This window comes from Falco peregrinus, chromosome 13 (assembly GCF_023634155.1).
Source record: "Falco peregrinus isolate bFalPer1 chromosome 13, bFalPer1.pri, whole genome shotgun sequence".
Lineage (NCBI taxonomy): Eukaryota > Metazoa > Chordata > Aves > Falconiformes > Falconidae > Falco > Falco peregrinus.
Window position 1 is genome coordinate 7,437,183 of NC_073733.1, and position 21,642 is coordinate 7,458,824.

A 21,642-nucleotide genomic window follows, 5' to 3' on the forward strand; every position below is an offset into this window, starting at 1 on the left:
TGAAGAAAAGCCCCGTTCCCTTCTCTGCCAAGAAGCTGCCTCCGAGGTGGCCGTGAGCCCTGTGGGTGGCTGATGTGGATGGCGCTGCCCTCGGAGGTGCTCCGTGCCCGTCGGGAGGAGAGCAGGTGAGAGGTGCCAGCAGCCCACGGAGCAGGGGACAAGCCCCGTGCTCAGCCCAGCCCGGGCAGCCCGTGGGGTACCACGAGGAAACGAGCATGTCCCGGAGCTCCTAAGCTGAACACCCCACAGGCTGCACCGCCGTGACCCAGCCCGGCATTACCCAGGCCAGCAGGGAGGGCAAAAACGGGGACCACCACCGAGGTGGGGAGAGCCACTGGTCCCCAGCGGCGGCAATACCGGCACTGCCCACGCCCGCAGAGCTTCCCGGCTGGCCAGAGGCAGCACCACTCCTCCTGGGCTGCACAGGGCATTTGGCACCAGCCAAGGGTTTATTTTTGTCAGATGGCTGTTTTAAAGGAGCAGCTGTAATCTAATGAAGTATCAACCCGGGAAGGCTGTATGCAGCGAGCCGGCCGCAGCCGACGGGCGGCAGTGACACGCCGCGCACGGCAGAAGGCTCGGCCGGCAGCGGCGCGGAGCCCCTCCGCCAGAGCCCGGGGCACCCTGAACACCAGCTGTACCGCAGCTCCCTCTGCATCCACCTATAGGCAGGGCTGTAAAGCATCAACGGGTTCAAAGCACGCTCCACAGACACCGCAAACGCCCGGGGTGCTGCAGGTAATGCACCTACCCCGTTGGTTGGTGCGGATGGGGACCAGCCAGGGCCTGGCCAAGCCACCCCCGTGGCCCCTCCTGGGCAGCGGTGCTGTGCCGACCCCCCGGTGACCCCCGGGCACACGTGCTGGAAGCAGCCATGCAGGACTGCAGTGCAAACCACGGTGCCTTTACCTACTTGTTACAAGCCCAGCAGAAAGAGCTGTGCGGATTATTGCTTAAAGAACAGTGTTCTCATTTTAAATTTCATTTAAAAACTACCCAGTTTGGAGAGACTTTATGCAATGCATCTCTCCGCTTTGAAAAGCATTGTGCAGCTGAGAATACACAAACAATAGGGAGAAGGTTATAAACACCTTTTCTCCTACCCGCATATTTTATTGTGCAAATTTTCCCCTCCCCCCAGTCCTATTCCAAACACTATTTTTAATTTGCATACCTTTATAAACCCCATATGGAGTACAGAAAATTTGCATAACATCCAATACATTATAGATTAGCTTTCACAACATTATACAGTATTGGGAAATGAGGAGGCTTAATATGCTAATTAGGGTGCTTTATTTTTTTTTTTAAAGCCAAGATTGCAGTTAATTGTGCACACACAACTGCCAAAAAAAAAAAGTAAACTAAAATTATCTTAACTAAACAGATGGGAATTTGCCTAAACTGGGGTTTTCGCTATCATTTGTCACTGCCCTGTTTGTCAGGTGAGGCACAGCAATGGCTCGGCCCGGGCAGCGGTGATTTGCTCCATGTGCCTGTGCCAGCCTTCAGGGGTGCTCCGGGGCTGAGCCCCCTGCCTGGCCGCTTGCGTCAGGGGGGACAGGGGATGACGGTCTGCCATGAAGCAGTAGCTGATGCCTTCACCTGTCCTGTCCCCCCAGCGCAGATGACCGGGAGGTTTGCCGGAGCGAGCTCCCGGCCTCCCTTGGCTCCGTTACTGCGCTGGGATGTTCCTGAGCAAAGACGCCCTCTCGGCATGCTAGAAAAGGCACCGATTTGTGGAGCGCAAAGCACAGCTTGTTTGAGCAATTCCTAAGGAACAATTTTGTCTGCTTCCAGGAAATTCATCCCCAAACCTCTTAATGCATGAGCTGCGCCCCCATGCTTGAGCAACCGGAGGGTGGGAGACAGTGCGATGCCCCCACAGCCCCTGCTCCAGCATCTCACCCGCAGGGATGCGACACCAGCTGATGCCAAGGATGCGGTGCCAGCCGGTGCCAGCCGGCCACCTCAGCTCCCAGGTAAGTAAATACATTGAAAACTGACCCTGGCTGCTGGTGTATTTTCCAGTTGCTGGTCTCCAAGGAGCTATCTAGCCCTGTTCAATCAGACAGTCCAACATGGGGTTGCAACATAAACTAGTATGCTGCAACAAGGCTTTTACCATTGGTCAGAGTCTACTGTCCATGCTGTTTCTCCTTCCTCCAGAGGTCAGACCACACTGCTCCTCCTCCATCCAACCACCCCTCCCCCCTCCTCAGGGCTATTTAACCACTTAGCAGGAACAAGCTACACCTGCACATCGTCCATGTCAAAGAACCCACTGCCTCTGAGGTGAGGCCACAGCTGCATGTTATCAGTGCTGATCAACCCACTGCCTCCGTTGCTCTACAACCCAACACTTTTGTAAAGAACCCAAAAACACGTTGGGAAAAGTGTAACGGTGTTCCTAAACAGAAGATGCCAGGAAGGAATTCTTGCTGCTGCGTGGCTTGGCCCGAGGTCCCCACGGAGGTGCAGGAGGGCAACTCCGGACCGTGGCACTTTCCTCACCGAGTGCTCAGCGCTGCACATGGGATGGATGTGACTCCTCCGTGCACACCTAGGCTTGCAACCCAGCCCGTCCCACGCCGCAGGTCGAAGGCTACTGAGTTCCAAAGCTTTCTGTTGGCTGTTCCAGAGGGAAGCGCAGGGCTCTTCTGCGAGCGAGGGCTGCTGGATGTAGGAAAGGGATTTTTCATAGCTTGCCCAGACACTGTTTGTTTGAAGGGGGATTTTTTTTTTTTTTATTGCTTAGACGCAGAGGAATTGAGAGAACTAAATGACTGGTCTGGGCCCTAGGGGAAGGATGTGTCCCAGCTGCCTGCCTGTCTCCCTGGCCAGCTGCGCCGCTCCAAAAACAGCTGAGAGGATCATTTGCTCAGTTTCTGGGTCTCTACCTCAAAAGACTTCCATTTGCTCATCTTTTTCCTGGAACAGTTTTGTGCTTTCCAGATGCTTTTTTAATTAGGTTGCTGTTGTTGGGCTGTATGGGGTATCCTATGAGGTCCTCAGCCCTTTCCCGGGTGGCTTCAGCTGTTTTTCCTCTGCTTTAATTTATGACCCGCTTCTTTTTCATCTCCTCCTGTGTGGTTTCCAGACCAGCTCTCTACTAGTTTGGTTGCTTTTATCAAAGTAAAATGTTCAGAGGTTTGAGAGCTCGTGCTCTCCTGTTGCACTCAGTACACCCAAGAAAACAAGTGGAAGCAATTAGCATCGGGATGTCAGCGTTCTGCATGCCACCGGATGGTATTCTTGGGGCAGAAACCTGCCATGTTTTAATTCCTCACCATAACGAAAGGATTTTTTTTTGTTTACTTGCTTGTGCTTTTCATTCAGATGTGCTAGGTAGGGCCGATACAGGCTTACCCATGCAAGGTTGGATCTGTTAAGCAGCTTTACCAAACCTGCTGAGATTTTTTTTTGCTGGCGTCTATGAATGGCTGGAAGACTTGAGTCTGGAGAGACAGTACCAGGAGCCTCACACTCAACAGTATTGCCCCCAGTGGCAAACGAAGCCATTTGCTATGGCTGATTTATTTAAGAGAGGCACGACTTTTAAGATCGGTGCCCACCTATGGCATTATTATGAGTCTGCTACCAACATGACCTTAAGCCTGGGACAGGGGTGGGTTTTAGTGGTGTTTCAGCAGTTTTGCTTCTCTGCTCCCCTGTTAGAAGACCCCTCTCGGGTGCCAGCAGCATTACCTTCCCCTCATCAGCCATCAGTTACTGCTAGAAGCTAAGCTATGCCAGTCTTTTCTCAACGGCAAGGTGGCACCATCTCAAAGGGAACCTCTTGCCTTCACTGGGTGGCCTGGGGTCTCCTCCCTGCTGCATTTCAGCCCCGCCTGGCACAGGACACCAGCCCCAAAGGTCCTGCCACACCCCTGGCTGTTGGTGGCCCCAGGAGACAGGATGATGCTGACAGAGCAAACTGATCTTTGAAAAACGACAGGCATTCCCTCATCAAAACGTCATCCCTGAACTAGGTCCCCAAAGGTTTGGGCTCAGTTTAAAAATCCCGGCCACCTCTCCCTCCAAATTCAGGGACTGCCACAGCGCTTCTCTGCCGGGAAGGTTGATCTCCTACAAAATGCAGCATTGCTTCCCAGCTGAAGATGCTCACCACGCCGACATGTGAGATCAACCCTCAGAAAAGCGTGCTGCCGTATGCCCTTTGTAGAGCATCCATTACATTTCTATTTCATCACTATCTTCCATCCATACCGTCAATATGGAGAAGAGGGAACACGATGATGCAGGAGCCATCTGCTCCCTCTTCTTACTTCTCTTTGAGATACCCTCACCCTGTCTGAGGGATTTCTCGCCCCACCTCCTCACCACAGCACCAGTTTGGGGCTAGTGGCAGTAATTTTTATCCTCGTTGAGAAAACCGGTGGCATTATATTTCTTTCTGGCCAGAACAAGTGTGAAGTAGAACAAAACTAAACTAATCATCAAAGAAATAGTTCTTTACCAGTCCGAATGTGAGAAGGCATAACTTCTGCCCCTCTCAAATTATAAATCATAACAGGTTTTTAATTTGATTAATGACCTTTTAGGTTCACTTTCATAAGTGCTGTTAATGCTGTTAATTTAAGAAAAGGACACCCATTTTCCTGGAAAGAGCCATTTTTCCCAGGAACAAGCGATGGGATGTACTGATGCTAGTGGCTTTGTAGTTTTTGGGCTGATCCTCACAAGTCACAGCAGGCAATACAGGGAAGAGCTGGTGACCACTACAGGTGAGATTCAGGAGCAAGTCACTTTGGGACTCAAAAATCTCACCCAACAATCTGTAGACTTTTGTCAGCTGCCTGTAACCAGTGTTTGAGTGGCATAACGTCTCAGCAACACCGTAGTTATGTTTATTACTTGCAATCAATAAAGATTTAAGTGGTGATTGGAACAGCTTTGGATAATTCACATCCCATTCTGTGCTCTAATGGATATAATATAAATGTTATACCCCAAAACGATCATTGCCAAGGAGAGCAAATGAACACGGCAGACAGCACACTGTTCCCTCAAACCAGATGAACCATTGCTCAGAATTAATTCAGAATTTTTAGATGCAATCTTTCAGAAAAGGGAGCTGCAAAGAAAAGTTCTAACAAGTACAGGCTCTGAAGCACTAACTAAAGGGCCTCCTTGGAGCTGTGCAGGACGGGGTGGGCAGTGCACAGGTTGCACTGAATCTCCCAGGCGGTGGGGCTGCCCTGGCACCTTTCACCACGTGGGGTTTACAAACTGCAGGTGTTCCTCCACCCATCATCAACCAGTTTCTGACGGTCCACAGAATATTTGGTGTACAGGATAGAGTGGGGCATTTTCTCAGCGCTTGTTGCTTGCGGAATCTAGAGTCCAAATATAGCTTTTTTTTGGAGTGAAGAAATCACCCATGTGCTTGAAGCAAAATCAGGAGAACATCTGCAGTGAGAGCAGCTCTCTGGCCTTGAAAACATTCTTTCTCCGCTCACGGCCGGGGCTGAAGCTCAGGCTAGCAGAGAACAAGCTGTGGAAGAGCTGATGAACACCTCAGCCCAGGGAGGGATGCCCAGCTGCCTGGCCAGCCCAGGAGGGTGCCAACCACCGGGCAAAACCTCCCACCACCACAACTCCACTGCTCTTATGAGCGGTCCCTGTGCAGGAGGGCTTGGTGGCTTCTGCAGGGCTACACAGGCAGGATGGCTGCGTCCCCAGCCGCAGTGGGGAGGGATGTATGTCACCTCACCCAGGGACAATTGGTTTACGCAGTGATAAAGCTAAGAAATGTAAGGCCAGTGGCAACAGGGATCCTCCTCACAAGGCAGATGGATGCTGGCCCCGTGGCAAACATGGCCAAAAGGAGCCTTGTCCCTTGCTAACAGGTCTGGCTAGAAGGCCAGAGACGCGCTGCCCCGTGTCCTTAACACGCATCTGCCGTGACATGGAATCCCGCACGGTCACTGACATGCCCTTTGGCATTTTCCCCAGCAGTACGATGACACGACGTCAGGTGCCAAATAACTCCAGTTGGAGAAGCGCTGTAGAAATGCTGGCACACACCACTAGGGATGTGGTATTTGCAGCAAAGCTGTTTGTGTTTTCATGTACCCTGGCACTGGCCGTTTGGGAACATCAGGGGAAGCAAAATTACAACACCAAAGACACCCCTGGGCTCTGGCTGTGTCATACCGCCCGGGCGCAGCACAGCTGTAAATCTGGTCTAATATCTGGCTAGGCGAGGTTTATCGCTGGTTTGTGGGATCAGAGACACAAAAAGCCACAGGAGGTTCCTGGCAAGTCCAGCCCTCTGAAGATGGCAAGATTAATGCAGCATGACGTCCTCCCCCCAAGCCAGAGCCGCGCAGTCGGACCGAGCGCCGCATCCCTGCCAAGGGCTCTTCACGCTTTCGTCTGAATCCCAGCGACAGGACAGAGGCCAAAGTCCATGGTGGTACCAGGTCTCCGATAGTACATTTTAAAGTGGTTTTTGACTTATTTTATTTTTAATCCCCGTTATTTTGTACCTAATCCCTTTAATTTAGGAATCTGACATATTTAGAGTGCTTTCAATTCTGCAGCAGGAATTCTTTTCCTCTTGTTTCTTGCAGCCAAAGCTGTCCTTGCTGGCTGGAGCATCCCTGTGATTGCTGATGTCAGCACACCCCAACCAACAACGTTGTAACATCAGAGAGTTTAGACGTTAAGTGCTTGAGTTTCTAAAATCCACCTCATAGTGTCAGAGGAAAGGCAAGTGGACTAAGGCACAGGCAAACAAGCGTTTTCTTAATTCAAAGTGCTTCCTAAAATCCTCTAGGGTAGAGCTACTGAAAACACTGAATTAATCGTTCCTGTCGGTGTCACTGGCAAATCTCCACCGACTTCAGGGGAAGCAGAGCAGGAAGCTTGTTGTGGACATGTGGGAAGCATCACCTTTGCCACGCTCCGAGAGGTAAATATCCGAAGGGCACAGGGAGGATGCCACCACCAAACGGCTGTACCACTGCCTTGCACTGAGATTTCAGCCCCCGCGCACCCAGCACCATGGAGAAACCCCTCCAAGCCCCGCACCACGCTGGATCACCAGCATTCCCAGTCCAGCTCCGGCAGGAGGGAGCGGATGCTCACGGGTCCTCTGGTCCTGCTCACTGCAAGTGACCCACCTCTGTGTCCCCGAGCTGGCCCATGCGGCAGCACAGGGGACCAACAAACGCAGCCATCAAGCCCAAGCACTCCGCTTAATTTGACAGGTTACCATAAAAATCTCACTAACAACCATCTTGGTATCTTTAAAATATAAAGATAGAAACAATCCAGGAAGAAATACCAAATCCAGCATTATTCTCTAGAGGGCATTGCTTAAGGTTAAAGACCCATCTAAATCAAATCAGGCACTTTATTCCCCCAAGCTCCATAAATCCCAGCCTGATCTGCAACTATTGAATGGACTTTTTGTCAGATCTTGTTACCGAAATAACTTCTGACTAGATACAAAACCTTTGGGTGAATGCATTGTCCAAATGTTCTGCTCTTTCCGAGAGCAGATCTATCTGCCTGTCATGATTTACCACTTCAGCGATCTCTCTGTGCCACAACTTCACGTTTTGCTATGCACCCACGTGTGAGGGATGGGGAAGATTTCAGATAGAAATGGGCTTATTACTAAAACCCACTGTGTTTGTTTAAGGACTACAGTTACCTGGTACTTCAAGTGCACAGAGTCCTGGAAATACAGGCATGAAAACAAATGGTTACTCACTGTTCCCATTTGTTACCTTCTGTCTCAAAATGCGATCTTCTGTACCTCACACTGAACATTTCATATTCATGGAAAAAGCACAGGCATTTCTTTAAGAAATGAACACTTGGTTGCTCTTTGCTACCTTTTCAGACCCGCACCATTCTTCCCCGGCCCTGTGTTACCAGCAGTTGTGCATCTACAAGATTTAACATTTGAGGCACTGAAATGTTTTAAGGGTGGGCAGAGGAAAAAAGTTGAAGCCACCTAGTTTGAAAAGATGAGCTTTCAAAATCAGAAGATTAAAACCTGGCAACTCAAGCCCCATATATCCCCCAGCCACCTAATACACAGCAGGCTGATGGCAGGGATAGAGCTTGGAGGCGTCGAGCATGGCGATAAATCCCCTGGCAGGAGGATGTTGTTCCTCCTCCACAGCAGAGCCAGAGGGGTTCCCTGTGCTCCAGGGGCCGGGGGGTGGGTGGGGTGGGGGCTGGCCAGCAGCACCCCGGGACTGCAGCCCCCCAGCTGCCTGTGTGGGTTGTGGGCTCGGCCGTGGCTGTCACCCGCAGCTGGGGTGGGACCCTCCTTCGCAGCAGGTCACGGCACCTTCTGCCTCTGTTGTGCCTTTCGGTACCGAAGGGCATCACGGGATGACAAGAAATCTTAGCTATGAAATAGCACACCGAGTAATTTTCCAAATTTCCTTCTGCTGGGACACTGGCAGTGACAGAGCCGGCGGCTGTGGGAGATGGAGACGGGCGGTGGCTTCTCCTGCCGTGCCGATGCGGTGCGCCAGCCTACGAGCGTGGCTTCGTTCGGTTCAGAGCGCTGGCACACCGGCTCTCAGCTCTGCTCGGATGGCAAACGGGAGGCTTTGCAAAGGCTGCTCAAGGGGGGTTTGGCAACGGCCATTTGAAATGCAATGCAAATGATCATCAGGGGGTGGGGGTTGTTTTAGTTACTGCTGAGTATTTCATAGCTGCAACAGTTCTCAGTAACAGAACTTTGTTCTAGTCTTCGTTACTGTGTTTTTCCATAAATAGTGTTCTTTGGTCAGTTCAAGATTTCTTGCCTGTTTTTTTAGAGGCAGGCTGGCACAACCATTGCATCCTTGTGGAAGCCACGGGGTTTTTCCTTGCAGCAACTAGGTATGCCATTTGAAATTCAGGTGTTTTAACCGATGCTGTATTTGCTGCAACGTGGAAGACGGCCACAGATGCATGATGCCATTGTAACACCTACAGACAGGCTGGGTACACCTGCACAGAGCCAGATGTGCTACCAGCTGGGACCGCAAGTTCCTCCACTCTTTGCAGGGAGCTTGCAGCCTGTGTTTGGCAGCAGCAACTGTCTCTAGGAAAGTATATTTATATGTTTCATAAATGTAGCTCAAATTAAACTCTGTACTAACAGGATCATAATTTAATAGAAGTGCCAAGTGCTAATGCAATAATACATGCCTATTGGATTAGGCAATGCAAGCTGTAACAAGGCACTGTAGTTCATTCACAGCGATGCCCGAGCCTTGACAGACGGACGTGGCGAGGGGGTGGGAGGAAGAGCTGCCCCCGCAGGGAGGCAGGTTAGGGGAGGGTAGATGCTTGCTGTCATGCTCAAACCTACCCCACCTGCAACAGCAGCGTGGATCTTTCCTGCCATTGCCTGGATCCTCTCTAACCTGGGTGGATATGAGCAAGAGACTCAACTTACCTTGCGTGCAGGCCATCCCCTCACCTTCTCTTTCTCTCGCCTCTAGCCACAGCCATTTCTCCCCCCGTCTTCTATGATATATTTTCCTCTTGGGGCAGCTTCTTCTGCGACTCCTGTGCTCAGGCTCCTCAGCAGGCTGCAGGCAGGCGCTGCTTAGTCCAAAGGCTACACAAGCCATTCCACAAGCAGCTACGTCGCATGTGTAAATCTAGAGGTGTCCGACCCACGATTACAGTGCCGGCGAGCCCAGAAAAATCCACCAGGGCAGCACCAGTGCCTGCGTCCACGAGCTCAAGGCTGAAACATCAGAATTACTTTGAAGAAGAAGAAGAAAGGCATTTACTTTTCCCCCTGTATGTTAAGTGACAGCAGTTACCATTAAAGAGGAAACAAGCCAAGCCCCGGCCCCCAGGGAGATGCTCAAAGGAAGGGCCCTGCTCCTGCTGTTGGCAGCCCCACTTCCAGCCTCCGGCTTTCCTTTTTCCTCTTCCAGTCCCAAGGAGCTCTGCTTCGGCTTTTCCCATATGGATGCTTACAATGCAGGATAAATGACTCATGCAAGCAATTTATGGAAATGAACCGTTAAGCACCACAGGTATTACCAGGATGAGCGCATGAGTCACCAGGCTTTCTCGAAGGTTTCTTGCAGCCATAAAGGCAGGACCCGGTCACCCTGCAGGGCCCGGCTCAGCCCCCAGCACGAGCACGTCTCCTTCTACCCTCAGGTCCAGCTCCCTCAAGGCAGCACAGCTACTCCTCACGATGCTAAAGGTGACACAGGCAAAACAAACCGGTTCCCAGTTCTGAGATGCCAGCCCTGACTCCACCAGCTCCTTCCCAGCCTGGGCAACCGGCTCACCCCAAATTCCTGTTCTGCGTCTCCTGGTTATGTTCCCAGGAAAGTGCCCTCGAACGATCTGCACAACAGCACAGACATTTCTGCAAAGCAGAGCAGGCTCTCTGCCCTTCTTGGCAATGCTCTAAGCGAGATGCTCCGATGAACTCCTAGAGCATTAAGACTTCATTATTGGCACAAAACATACACCGTGTTATTTCCTAATATGCTATAAAGTAATAGCTGCCAATTAAACAAATATTCTGATGTCTTCCTCTTAAAGTATTATTTTGCTTTGTCAGTAATTTGCACAATACGATAATTTCATATTACTTTCCCAGATCTGAGCATGAATTAGCTCTGAGTTACTATCACTGGCTCTGACCAGCCATTTTATCTTTTTCCAGATCATAACCCAGGCCTATAGAATGGGTGGCAAGTAAATTCATACTGATGAACATAATTTCAAACAAATTGCTCAAATAAATCGTACAGCATCTTTTTAAGATAGCCATTTCCCCAAATGTTCTCTTTAAAGCACAACATGTTTGGCAATGGTGCTCTTTAGATGTCAGGTACCCTCTAAAATAATGCGTAACAGATTTCTTCTAAAAATATGCCACTTAAAAAAAATTATGCCGCAAATGCTAATGGCTGTGCTGAAAATGTATCAAAGCAAAATAGCACAGAGGAATGGGGGAACAAATCCCATCTGCTAATGGCCACGCTCACAGCTTGGAAGGGCTGAGGAACGTGATGCTTTACGGAGCGTGGCTCTGAGGGCAGAACTCAGCCAGCACGCTGGAAAAGCAATCCTGGGATTAAAAAGAAACAACTGAAAAATGAAGTAGTATTACATCGTACGTCATTTCACAGATGTACTCCAAAAGAGATATCACCCTAAAAAAGAATATGTTAAAGCAATGAAGTCAAATAATTAGCAAGGAATCTTGGCATGTGAAGTTGGCGAGATGCGGCATTCAAACATTCTCCTTCAGTGTTGGTTGTCATTAGATGTTACCGTGAAGGTATAAGAATACAAGAAATGTATCAACAGCAGAACTACAGAAATCTATCTTAGCAGAAAATTGTTCCTATGCAACTGAATAATTAGTTTCACTTAAGTCACTCAGCCTGCCACCGCTGCCTGCATCCCCTTTTGTCTACTTCTTGTTAAATTCCTATTCAGCCATCACTCAGCTCTGAGATGACAGGATTGTATAATAAACAAAATAATTAGTTTCCAAACTCGTAATACACTGTAACATATTTCCTGGAATATGTTTTTTTATAACTGCTATTTTCCATTCTCTCACGATTGAGAACTCAGCTCACATGCATAAGAGAATTTGAAGACAGTATAATTTTGCCATGAATCCAACAGACGAAACTAAATTCACGCTCATTTAGGAGAGTGAAGTGAACAAATTTTGATGCACGTACCCGAATGTCTGCACCTGTCAGCCAAGTCAGCCTGAACATATTGACATGCATCACAGGCAAACTACATATGGATGCAGCATGTTCCCCTTCGGACTTCTTAAATAAAAACCCTACCGAAATGGGGTAACGCGCTTCGCCAGGGCGGTACCGATGGCCAAGACACTGCAGGGCAGCCTGGCACCCTCTGCTCCACACCAGCGCCGGCATATACTGGGAGCACTGGAAATGAGACATATGTCAGCTGAGGCCTTTAAAACGATCTCATTAAAACAGCACAATCTTTTTAGTCTTAAATTACGAGTGGAGCCCAAGACCACGAGATGCTCACAGGACTAACCTTACAGTCTGTGTAACTGTGATTAAGGAACTGGCAGAAAGTCCATTGAATACCTTTTCTTTTTCCTGCTGTCAGACTCAGAATCCTTGTGAATTTGAAGTCACTGTTCAACTTTCCAGTGGCGATGAGGATACAATAACACGAGGTGAGCTCACAACTCAGAATCCTTCATCCCCAGGCAGAGGCAAACCGCATACTGCACCGCAGGGAGGAGGAGCATGGGAGGGCATTTTCTGGCGACGGGGTTCTCTGTGGTACGACGATGTGCCCTGGCACAGTTGAACAGGCTGTACACTTACCTCTGGCTTTCAGTACAAGCTAGAATACCAGACTGCACAGCAGAATTCAGCCGAAGGAGCCGGCACCCTCCGCCCGCAATGCCTCACGGCTACGCACAGCTCTCTGGCAGCAGGTGGGAAGAGGCTGATCACAAACTCGGAGCAGCAGTTTCCCAAGCCTGGGTCTCTACTGGCGAAGCTAAGAGAGGTGGTCTGTCAGCTCAGCCGGTAAAGACAGCTGCTCCGAGTGAGTAATGGTCCCCGTGCCACCCTGGGGGGGGTGCCAGGTCTGCATCTCTCCAGCGGAGGCACCTTCACCCCCCGTCCTCTCTGATGCCCCCTGCAGCTACCACCTCCTTCAAGGGAAAAACAGAAGTTTTGAAGTGACTCCCATGAAACGCTCTGTAAATGAAGCCGTGTTCATATAAACAATCAGCTGGCGAGGTGGGATGAGATGGCGAGAGCAACTCAGGTGGGAGGATGGAGAAGAGGAGAGAGAGGCCAGCGAGAGTGTCGGGGCCGCAGTGCCCAGCAGGCAGCATGGGTGCTCGCCTTCCCCAGGGGCTCCCGAGGGGTTCCTGGGGGGCTTGGGCACAGCCTGAGCTCGGCAGCAGTGGCTGACTGGGGTGTGCACTGCCGGGAAGGCATCTGCCCATCGGCTGCAGTGCCACAGCATCGCAGCCTGAAGCACTCAGTGCCTACAAAACGCCACCTCCAAAGAAAAGCCACTTGGGAACAACAAAAGCCCTTGGATTTACAACGTCTCTAAAACAACAGCTAAGCCCTTCCCTGCCTCCCCTAGCCTGCGGTGCCACGGGAGGTCTTTCTCACCCGTGTCCTCCTCCCTGGGGAGTTCCGCCGGCTGAGCCGTGCCCCCGAGAGCCAGCGCCTGCAGCTCAGACAAGTCGCCCTTCATCACAGCACCTTGTGACAAACTGCAGCAAGGCAGCGCCTTGTGATGGACATGTTAAACTAGCAAAACAGACGCCACCGTGTCTGTACCCTTTCCTCTTCACTGGACACCTACCCACGGTCCCACAGCCCACCGTAACGCCCAGGGACCAGGGCCAAGGGCTTGCTAACATAGGGTATCGCTCTTTGTAAAAGTTCCTTCAGCACAAGCAAAAATAGAAGGATGCCCTGCCCTAATTACGACCATTTAAAAAAGCTTTTCTAGTTTCCTTAGGGCTGTAAGCATTAGTTGGCTGGGTTTAATTCAATGAACTCGAAGCAATGAAGTTCATTGAAGCTGGTTTGTACAAAGAGTTTTCTTTCATGGAGGCAGCAGCAGACAACGAGTTGCTGGGTCCCAGGAGAATATTAAACATTTAATATACTGGCAAGTATAAGATTATATAAATATGTTGTGTGAGGGATGAGCAGCAGAGCTGAAAAGCATAAAAAAGCTTGTGCTCATCTATCCAGGCAGCTGCTGAGCACTGCAGACCTCCAGTTATTGAACAGACCTGAATTCCAGAGTTCTCCTCCCTTTACTATTACGCAGTGGCTTTTGCTAACGTCAGAGAGGAGTAGATGAGCCATTTCCTACGTAGCCAACTGTAAGCAACTCACTAATAGAACGCAGCAGTAATTTGCAGTAATTGTCCGAAACCGCAGTTTACTGAAAATACTGTTGCTATTGATTTTGGACCAAAGCTGCAGCATTTTTATAAGAGAGATTAGGAGTTACTGTTCTCTAAGGAACTGGTTTTACTAGCTGTAGGAGAGTGTCACTAGGAAAATGAATCTCAGTAGTTTTCAGTATAACAATGTATTTTAAATTAATTTTCTTGGTAATTCCTGTACCCAAGGTGACCAAGCGTACCCAGCCTACTCTAGCTACAGCTTCTCCTCACCAGGTTGATGACTGCAGAAATTGCCAGTTTTACAGGGTAAGGCTGGCAATATGAAAGCACACTAACCTTTGCAATACACAAGCTCATTAAAGCAACTTGGAGAGTCTTGCAGCTACAGGCTGCCTGAAAGACTGGGGGAAGCCTCAGCTCCGCAGAAGGCTTTTCCACAGCCAGGATTTCAATCCACATCAGGCTCAAAAGCCCAGCGAACGCAGACACAGTGCTCCTGCGCAGCTGCGTGCAGAAGACTTGTCAGCGGCATGCAAAAGGTGACGTTTGAATATGCTAGGCAAAACTACCAGAATCTCTTTTCTTAAGATTCATTTCTAGTTTAGCGCATCAATATACTTCCCCGTTGCAAGCAACGTATCTCATTTCAGCTTTGCCTACTGCAAGCTCTAGCTCCTTACACGTTACCGTTATTGTTATTATTTTACCATTGATGGGCGACTGCCATCTCTGTGCAACATGTCTTTGCTGTGACTGCTGCTTAACTCTTGCCTCCACGCTTCAATCAGATGAGCAGCCACCCTTTCCTTCCCTGAGCTACAGATCCACCCAAGCAGCTCTTCCCCAGAGACCAGGCTTCTTCCCAGGGCTCTGGTGGCACCAGTTTGGGCCAGCAATGCAGCCCGTGCTGGTACTGGTTTGCCTGGCTCCTCCCTGTAAGAGCAAAGGAGAAGGGAGCCCTCCCACCTCCAGGTCTGCGCTGGCACAGCTGATCCTGGCCAAGAAAACCTCACCAAAACCCCCACTCTGCATCGCAGTCAGATCGTGGCGAAGGACAAGCCCCGTCCTCAGGGCTCAGTACGGTGGCCAGCTGGGATCGCTGGGTTCTCGTGCAGTTACAAGCACCCATTTGCTCTTCATCGGTCCCACCAACGCTGGACTTTCTATCTGTTAGTTAAATCAGGTTTCCCAGCTCGACCAAGCCTGCTGACGATGTTAAATAAGACCGTTTCTTTGAAAGAGCTACTGGGCAAGCAAATGGCTTTTTTTTTTCCCCCACCACAATTATTCAAATGGTTTTAATCTGCGTTCCTTTTGGGTTTTTTTGTTTGCTTTTGGTTTTTTTCTTGAGAAGTAAAATAACAGCCTTGCCGATTACTCTTTGCTAAGGTACCCGATTGTGGTGACATTGAGGCTGACCTTGGAGTCACCTCCCCCGCTGCCGCACTCTCCTTTGTCGTACCACCATTTGTTTTTCAATTTGTCCAAGAGGCCTTGCTCATTCAGTTTTAATACTGCCAGGTTAACAGCATTTCTTGAAACGATAAAACATAACTTGTAAGAAAAAAATGCACAAATGCTTAGGAAATCGTAACGTATAAAAAAAGGAGCACAAGAGGACAAATTGGCTAAAATTTCACAGAACGTGGAGCTATCAAAATGTCTGTACAGCAAATACAGGGTTAAATATTGGAAGGTGGCATGGAGGATAACATTTGCTCAAAACTGAAGTGTGCGGGATGGGGAAATCGTCTTTGAGAAAAAAAGTAACAAGAACACCACATCATGCAGTTAACATTCGTCACATATGGCAGGTTAACTCGGCTTTTACCATTTAAATTGAAAAAGCCATTGAACTGTAAAATTAAAACAGCAACAAACAATCAGAAAGGACAACACGAAGAGAACACTAAAAAAAATGGATGCATTAAATAAATGAAACCATAATTTACCGTCTTATTTAACTCCATGGAATATTGAAGATTTTAAACTTTAAAGTTACCTCAAAATCCACAAGAAAGAAAATGACAACACAATACATCAGGGTAGGTGGAATACTATAACAACATGGATATTGTTATATTATTCCACCCACCTTAATGCTGAGCCTTTGGGGGTTGCTACACCATAGCCCTTGGAATCCAGGTTGCCGCCAACTTTCATGGTGTCGCAGGGCTTGCGCTGCTCGATGTACTCGTTCATCGTCGACTCCAGCAGGAAGGCAAACTTCCCCTTGGACTTCCGCACCCTCGCCACCCCGTCCGCCGTCGTTTTGGTGAACACCGAGGGCTCGGCCGACTTCATGTACGACCACATTTTCTCGTAGACGGCTATTTTTGACCTCTGGGAGAGACGAAAGGAGGGAAATGAAGAGTCGTGCTGGCAAGGGCACTAGACCCAGCTCCTTGGGCTTGGTCGGCTTAGAGGTATAATTAACACCCTGCAACTGATTAAAGCTAACAAATAAAAAAGTCAAAGTAGCTCTGAGAGAGACACATTGCCCCTGGACAATGACCAAACCATAAAATGGTTGGGGAGGGGGAAACATATCTCAGGCATTTATTCTGCTAATTGCCATGTAATTGGCAGCCCGGCCGTCAGGATGAGAAACGGCACGAGCCTGTCCCAGCGCCTCGGCTCCTGTGCTGCCACGGGCTTATCTGCCTGCACGCTGCTCCGCTTCTGAGCCACGGGGGGGGTGGTACATCCCCGCTCATCCATCATGGCCAACAGATGCACAAGAAGGCTTTCCTCCTTGCACAGATCCTCAGCATCTTTTTTTGTGCTAACTCACAGCTGGGAAACACCGACATTTGCTTATTACAAGTTCCCAGCCAGGCAGGAGTCCACTCGTCACAGCGGCGATGGCAGGTCTATGGTACAGCAGATCAGGACAGCTCTAGTGGCTTCTGCTAGTGACGCTCATATAAGAGGTATAAATAGCAATTACAAAATCCTTTACGCGTCAATAGTTAAACTTCCAAAATTCACTTTTACATTTTCCTAAAAGATAGCAAACAAAAATATTAGCAATAAGCTGAAAGAATTGCTGGTGAACTGCTTGTGTCTCATGTATTTATAGATCTTTTCCCATTTTCCTCGCTTTGAGACTGAGCCAATCCTAACAGCCTCTAGCTCTGCGTACAGGTGCAAACCTGGAAATGTTGAGAAATGTGTTACTTCCCCTTCTCCCTCTTCCTCACCAGGAACATTTAAACCACCCTCAGATCTTAAAGCCACCTCCAGACTCTTAAGCATTGGTACCCTGGACTACCGGTTAAACTTTCCTGCTTGGCTGACAGAAGGCAGTAATGCCAGTGGTATTTCTCTAAAGTATGGAAATCCAAAAGATTTATATAAGGCTTTTGGTCCAAGCTGTGGGTATCTCGAATTTATGCCTCCTACTCCTTGCCAGTTCCCCGTCTGCAGCCTTCCTTGCAGAACGGGAATGAGGCAGGCAGTAGCTAAATCTAGTCCAAATTTAACAAACTTGCGGCAGAGGACCGTTAATGTCCATCAGCTCGATGATGGAGACATGTTTCCTCCTCATTCAGGACAATATAATCTGTTTTGAATAATGAAAAGCTTAACAACCAGCCGCCAAACATTTCACAAGGAGTAAGTCCTGCCTTCACTGCTCTTCAGATTACCATGCTCAGCTCGTGCGCTACAACGGCTGGAGAGGAGCATGGAGGGCAAGATTTTATTTTAATTATCCTTCCTGATGAGCTTAAAAAACAACTGAAAATGCAAGCCAGCTAACAACAGGAAATCAGAGAGACAATACAGGCTTCGTGAGGAGCTGGCTGGGTGGTGGGTGTGAAAAACAAGCCAGAGGGATTTCAGCAGGGAGCTGGTTTTGGCTAAACATGGGCTGTACGGCTCCGTCTGTCCAGCGTTGGGAGCGAAGCAGCGGTGGGAGGAAGGGGATATAAATAGCGCCTGAAATGGTCCTTACACAGGTAAGCAGAAGGAATCTGGGGGGTTTGCCTGGTTGCCCCCTGCAACAGCAAACACCGAATAACCTGGGATGGGGATGCGCGGCAGCCCAGCTCCTGGGGGGAGCGTGCACCTGCTGCCCTGCACCGGCACCGCTGCTGCCCCTGCCAGCCTCAGGCTGGGGGGTGTGCGTGCTTGGAGAGGGGCAGTACCCAGCCCCAGCTGAGAAGAGACATCTCAGCAGTTACAACACGCTGCTTTGTCAGCCATTACCCGAGGCACCCTCTCAGAGCGCACCGACCTGTGTCTCCGGCTTTGCCAACAGCCCCCTTGCTGCACATGGGTGTTTCACGCATCCCTCCCTGCTGGAGCTGCCCAGGGCACCTGCCGGAGGGGCCATGGGGACCCCAGGGCTACCAGAGGTGCTAGGAGATGGTGGCTGTCAGCGGCTGCCACCATGTCCGTGCCCTGTGGGCAGCAGAGCCCGCCTGGCAGCTGTGCCCACCTGCACGAGAAGCAGAGCAGGCAGCGTGGGCAGCACATGGCACAGCCCAAGGCACGGCGCTGCCCACGGCTGACCTGCCTGCTCTTGTGCGGTTTCCTCGTGCAGAACGGTGACAGGAACAGCCTGGCTGGCCAACCCAGAGGCTGCCTGCGCAATGGCAATTCTGGCGTGCCCTAGATTCAAGCTGCTTGTCCTTACAACCTTCATCTTCTTTTAACATAAATAATACAAAAGCACCTGCCCATTTATATTTGCAAATGGGCATCTACGGGACAAAAGGAAGGTAAAAATGCAGCTTTATTCTTTCTCTTTCTACCTCTCAGCAAACTAAAGCGGTTAGCTTTCAAAAATAGTGCATGCACTACGTATGCTTTTGTTTGTTTTCCTCTGCAGAGTGTGCCTTTAATTACATAGATAAACCAGACTTTCTTTTCCTTTTCATCTTCTAACTCACATCAGAATATCTGTCTTTAATAAGTTCTTTCATACTCTTTCCAGCTGGCCTGATTACCTAAAAGCAATTGCCAATACATCTGTGCATTGTTAATAATAACAGTTATCTGATGAGTGCCAGCAGCACGCTCAGGGCTGCAAATGGTCCAAACAAAGCATGTTCCCTGCTCCAAGGGCAAAGGGTGAATGCCATCATTCATGCTTCAAAAAACCAAATTCCATGACTCAAAACCAGATCTCTCTTCAACTTGAACAAATAGCCTAAGCCTTATCGTTTGCTCCCTTCATTTAACTCTTTTGGATGACGCAGTTAATAAGTATCAGTGCAGTTCTCTATGATCGCTGCCTCCCTCTTCTTCTGCCAAGCGGGATTTTTGCAATACCTTGTTACTATCGTCAAATTAGCTAAATGAGCATAGCAGTCTGATCTAGCAGAAGCAGACAAAAAAGCAAGCTAGAAATGGACACAGCAGGTATTGACAGGGAAAGGCTGGGGTAAAATGCCTCGGGCACACGTTGGCTTGGGAGCAGCCAGAGCCTGGCTGGGGGGGCTGGGGGGGCTTGGGGAGGTCCCGCCGATGTCCCGGCAGCGGGGACCAGCGAGGCGATGGGCTCTGGCCACTGTGTCCTGCTCAGTTCGTGCCACTCTTTGCAGCCGTTCCCCTAAATTTGCAATGAGGCCAAAATGATGATTTATGATGAGGCTTCTTAGAGAAAGGGACAGTGCCACCAGAGGAGCTGCAAAACCTGCAGACCCCCTCAGAAGTGCTCAAGGGCATTTTGTGCCCCAGGGGGCACATTTCACACCTGCTCAACCACATGAAACAACCCACTGACTAAAGCTGGTCAAAGAGTCAGTGTGATGAAAGATGGTATTTTGAGTAAATATTTCCCTTTTTCCTATTTTCCAATTGCCACAAAGCAAACCCCAGAACCCCCTGAAGACTTTCGGAAAAGGAACATTCCTTTCCTTTCTAACTATAAAGCTGCAAATCCTGTGCTGAAAGAACATTTTCACCCATCTGTCCTCCTCTGCAGACATTCATGCCGCCCCTTCCAGCCCCCATGTGCCCCCCCAGGAGTCTGACACCTGCGAGGGGGGCCAGACAGCAGGAGCAACCATAGGGAAAGGATTTACACTCCAAAATAAGGTAAGGTGTGACAGATCGGCACTACCGCTGGAGTTCAGGGGCAGTAAAACATTCTCCCTCTCATTAAAGTGTTACTTTTAAAGAGATATTTAGGGAAAAAGCTTAAAAGCAAAGACTTAGACCAATTCAAAGCTCATAACTGCAGTAACTCCCCATGCTCTGCGACTCCTGTTTCACTTCTTTGATATTGCTCTCAAGAAGACCGTCACGCACATTTCCATGGGATTTCAAGGGGATATTATTATCATTTTTTTCTTAAAAGCAACATTTTCAGTGTTTCATCTAGGCCTTGGGACACATTAAAGCATCTTTTCATTACCACAGCCTTACTGCAGATATAAATAGAGCCGGCCTTTGCTTTGCCAATAGTGTTGGCTTTTTTTTTAATTTAGAGATGTTGATGCAGAAGTAGGAGCCACACACACCTCAGCATGGGGCTGCAGGCAACTCCCTTCCGTGTCCGCAGAGCAGCTCTCATGCTGGGGAGCCGCTTCCCTTAGCCCGTTACTCACCAGTACCTAAATACACGTTGCTTCTGGGTAGCAACGTGCTCGTTTCAGAAGAAGGTGCCAATTCAATCAGTCCCCAGTTTTAACACCGTCTTTCATTATAATTCTCTTCATTTTGATGTGTTGTTGGCTCCAGTACCGAAATGAAAAATCAAACAAGCCCACAGTATGCCACAACATCGAAAAGTGCAGCTGGATGGGGCTGGGGTGCGTTAGAGGCAGTGGGAAGGAGGCAGCTCTAACCTCTCAGTTGCAGTGATTTCTTCAACTGATTGCACAACAACAAAAACCCCAGCACCCACAAACCTGGCTCCAGCTGAGCGGGACAGATGCTTTGGTTTCACTCTTGCATGCCCCAAACCGCCTAGAGATATACTGCAAAACCCAGCACATGTTGGGTGATTCTTTGACATTGGTTAAATTTAGCTGTAAAATATCTTTGTGGCTGAAGCCTTCTCCCATTGACCAAATTACCTTTCCCCCTCTGCAGACATCTGTCTCACACTTCTGCTAAAAGTGACATCGTGTCACCTCCTCCACTACTGAGGAGCAGTGAAGCTACTGTAGTTGAAAGAAACAGAATTTTCCCTCTATAGTTAAAGTACGTTACAAGGATGCCCTTTGCCTATTTTAGACCTTTTTGCCTTCTCTGCCGCCTTCTTTGTAACCTGCAGGTCTTCTTCAAAATGCCCGCCTCAGGCACCCCATTGGGATGTTTTATTACAATGGCCAAAATGGTCCTTTGTTTCTTAGGACAGGCACCAGGAAATTATTTCCCATTTTCTTATAGGTGGTTATTGTTGGTCCAGTCACGAGCCAAATTCGCTCAAATCAGTTTTAAATTTAAAATTAATTTATATATTATCCCTTTTTTACTCTGTACGTTTAACATTTTAGATTATACTGATGTTATTTTTTTTACTTATGTCTTCACAACCAGAGGCCTGATAAACAAGCTTAAAAAAAAAAAAAGGAGGAGAGAAAGAGATAATGTCCCCCCACGAATCCAGGAGCTGGGCTATACAGAAGAACAGGAAAATGTTTCATGCTGGGCAGTATCAGCGTAAGAAATGGAACAGGCATACTGGAGAGGGAGAAGACCCAGAAGGAAGCCAGTTACACTGCCTGGTCTCAGGGCTGGGTCCAGGCTATGTAAACTTTAATATG

At 49.1% G+C, this 21,642-nt stretch overlaps 1 protein-coding gene and 1 long non-coding RNA gene across 6 annotated transcripts in view; both read right to left on the reverse strand.

Annotated features, from left to right (window-relative positions):
- The window catches only part of GRIA3 (glutamate ionotropic receptor AMPA type subunit 3), a 152,750-nt gene that overhangs the window by 4,712 nt on the left and 126,396 nt on the right, over positions 1–21,642 (reverse strand). For 4 of the 5 annotated variants that reach the window (XR_008749678.1, XM_055818052.1, XM_055818051.1 and 1 more), the window contains 2 exons: positions 16,014–16,261; positions 15,338–15,452 (listed from right to left, as the gene is read on the reverse strand). Coding sequence is in view for 4 of the 5 variants with exons in the window: in XM_055818052.1 (XP_055674027.1) it covers positions 15,338–15,452; positions 16,014–16,261 (363 nt within the window). In the remaining variant the exon portion in view is untranslated. The remainder of the gene's footprint in view (positions 1–15,337; positions 15,453–16,013; positions 16,262–21,642) is intronic. The other variant, XM_055818050.1, reaches the window with a different exon arrangement.
- On the reverse strand, positions 1,280–15,327 carry LOC114013411 (uncharacterized). The gene is made up of 2 exons (XR_003556349.2): positions 4,094–15,327; positions 1,280–3,831 (listed from the first exon to the last, which is right to left on the reverse strand). It is a non-coding gene; the product is annotated as an uncharacterized LOC114013411 (long non-coding RNA).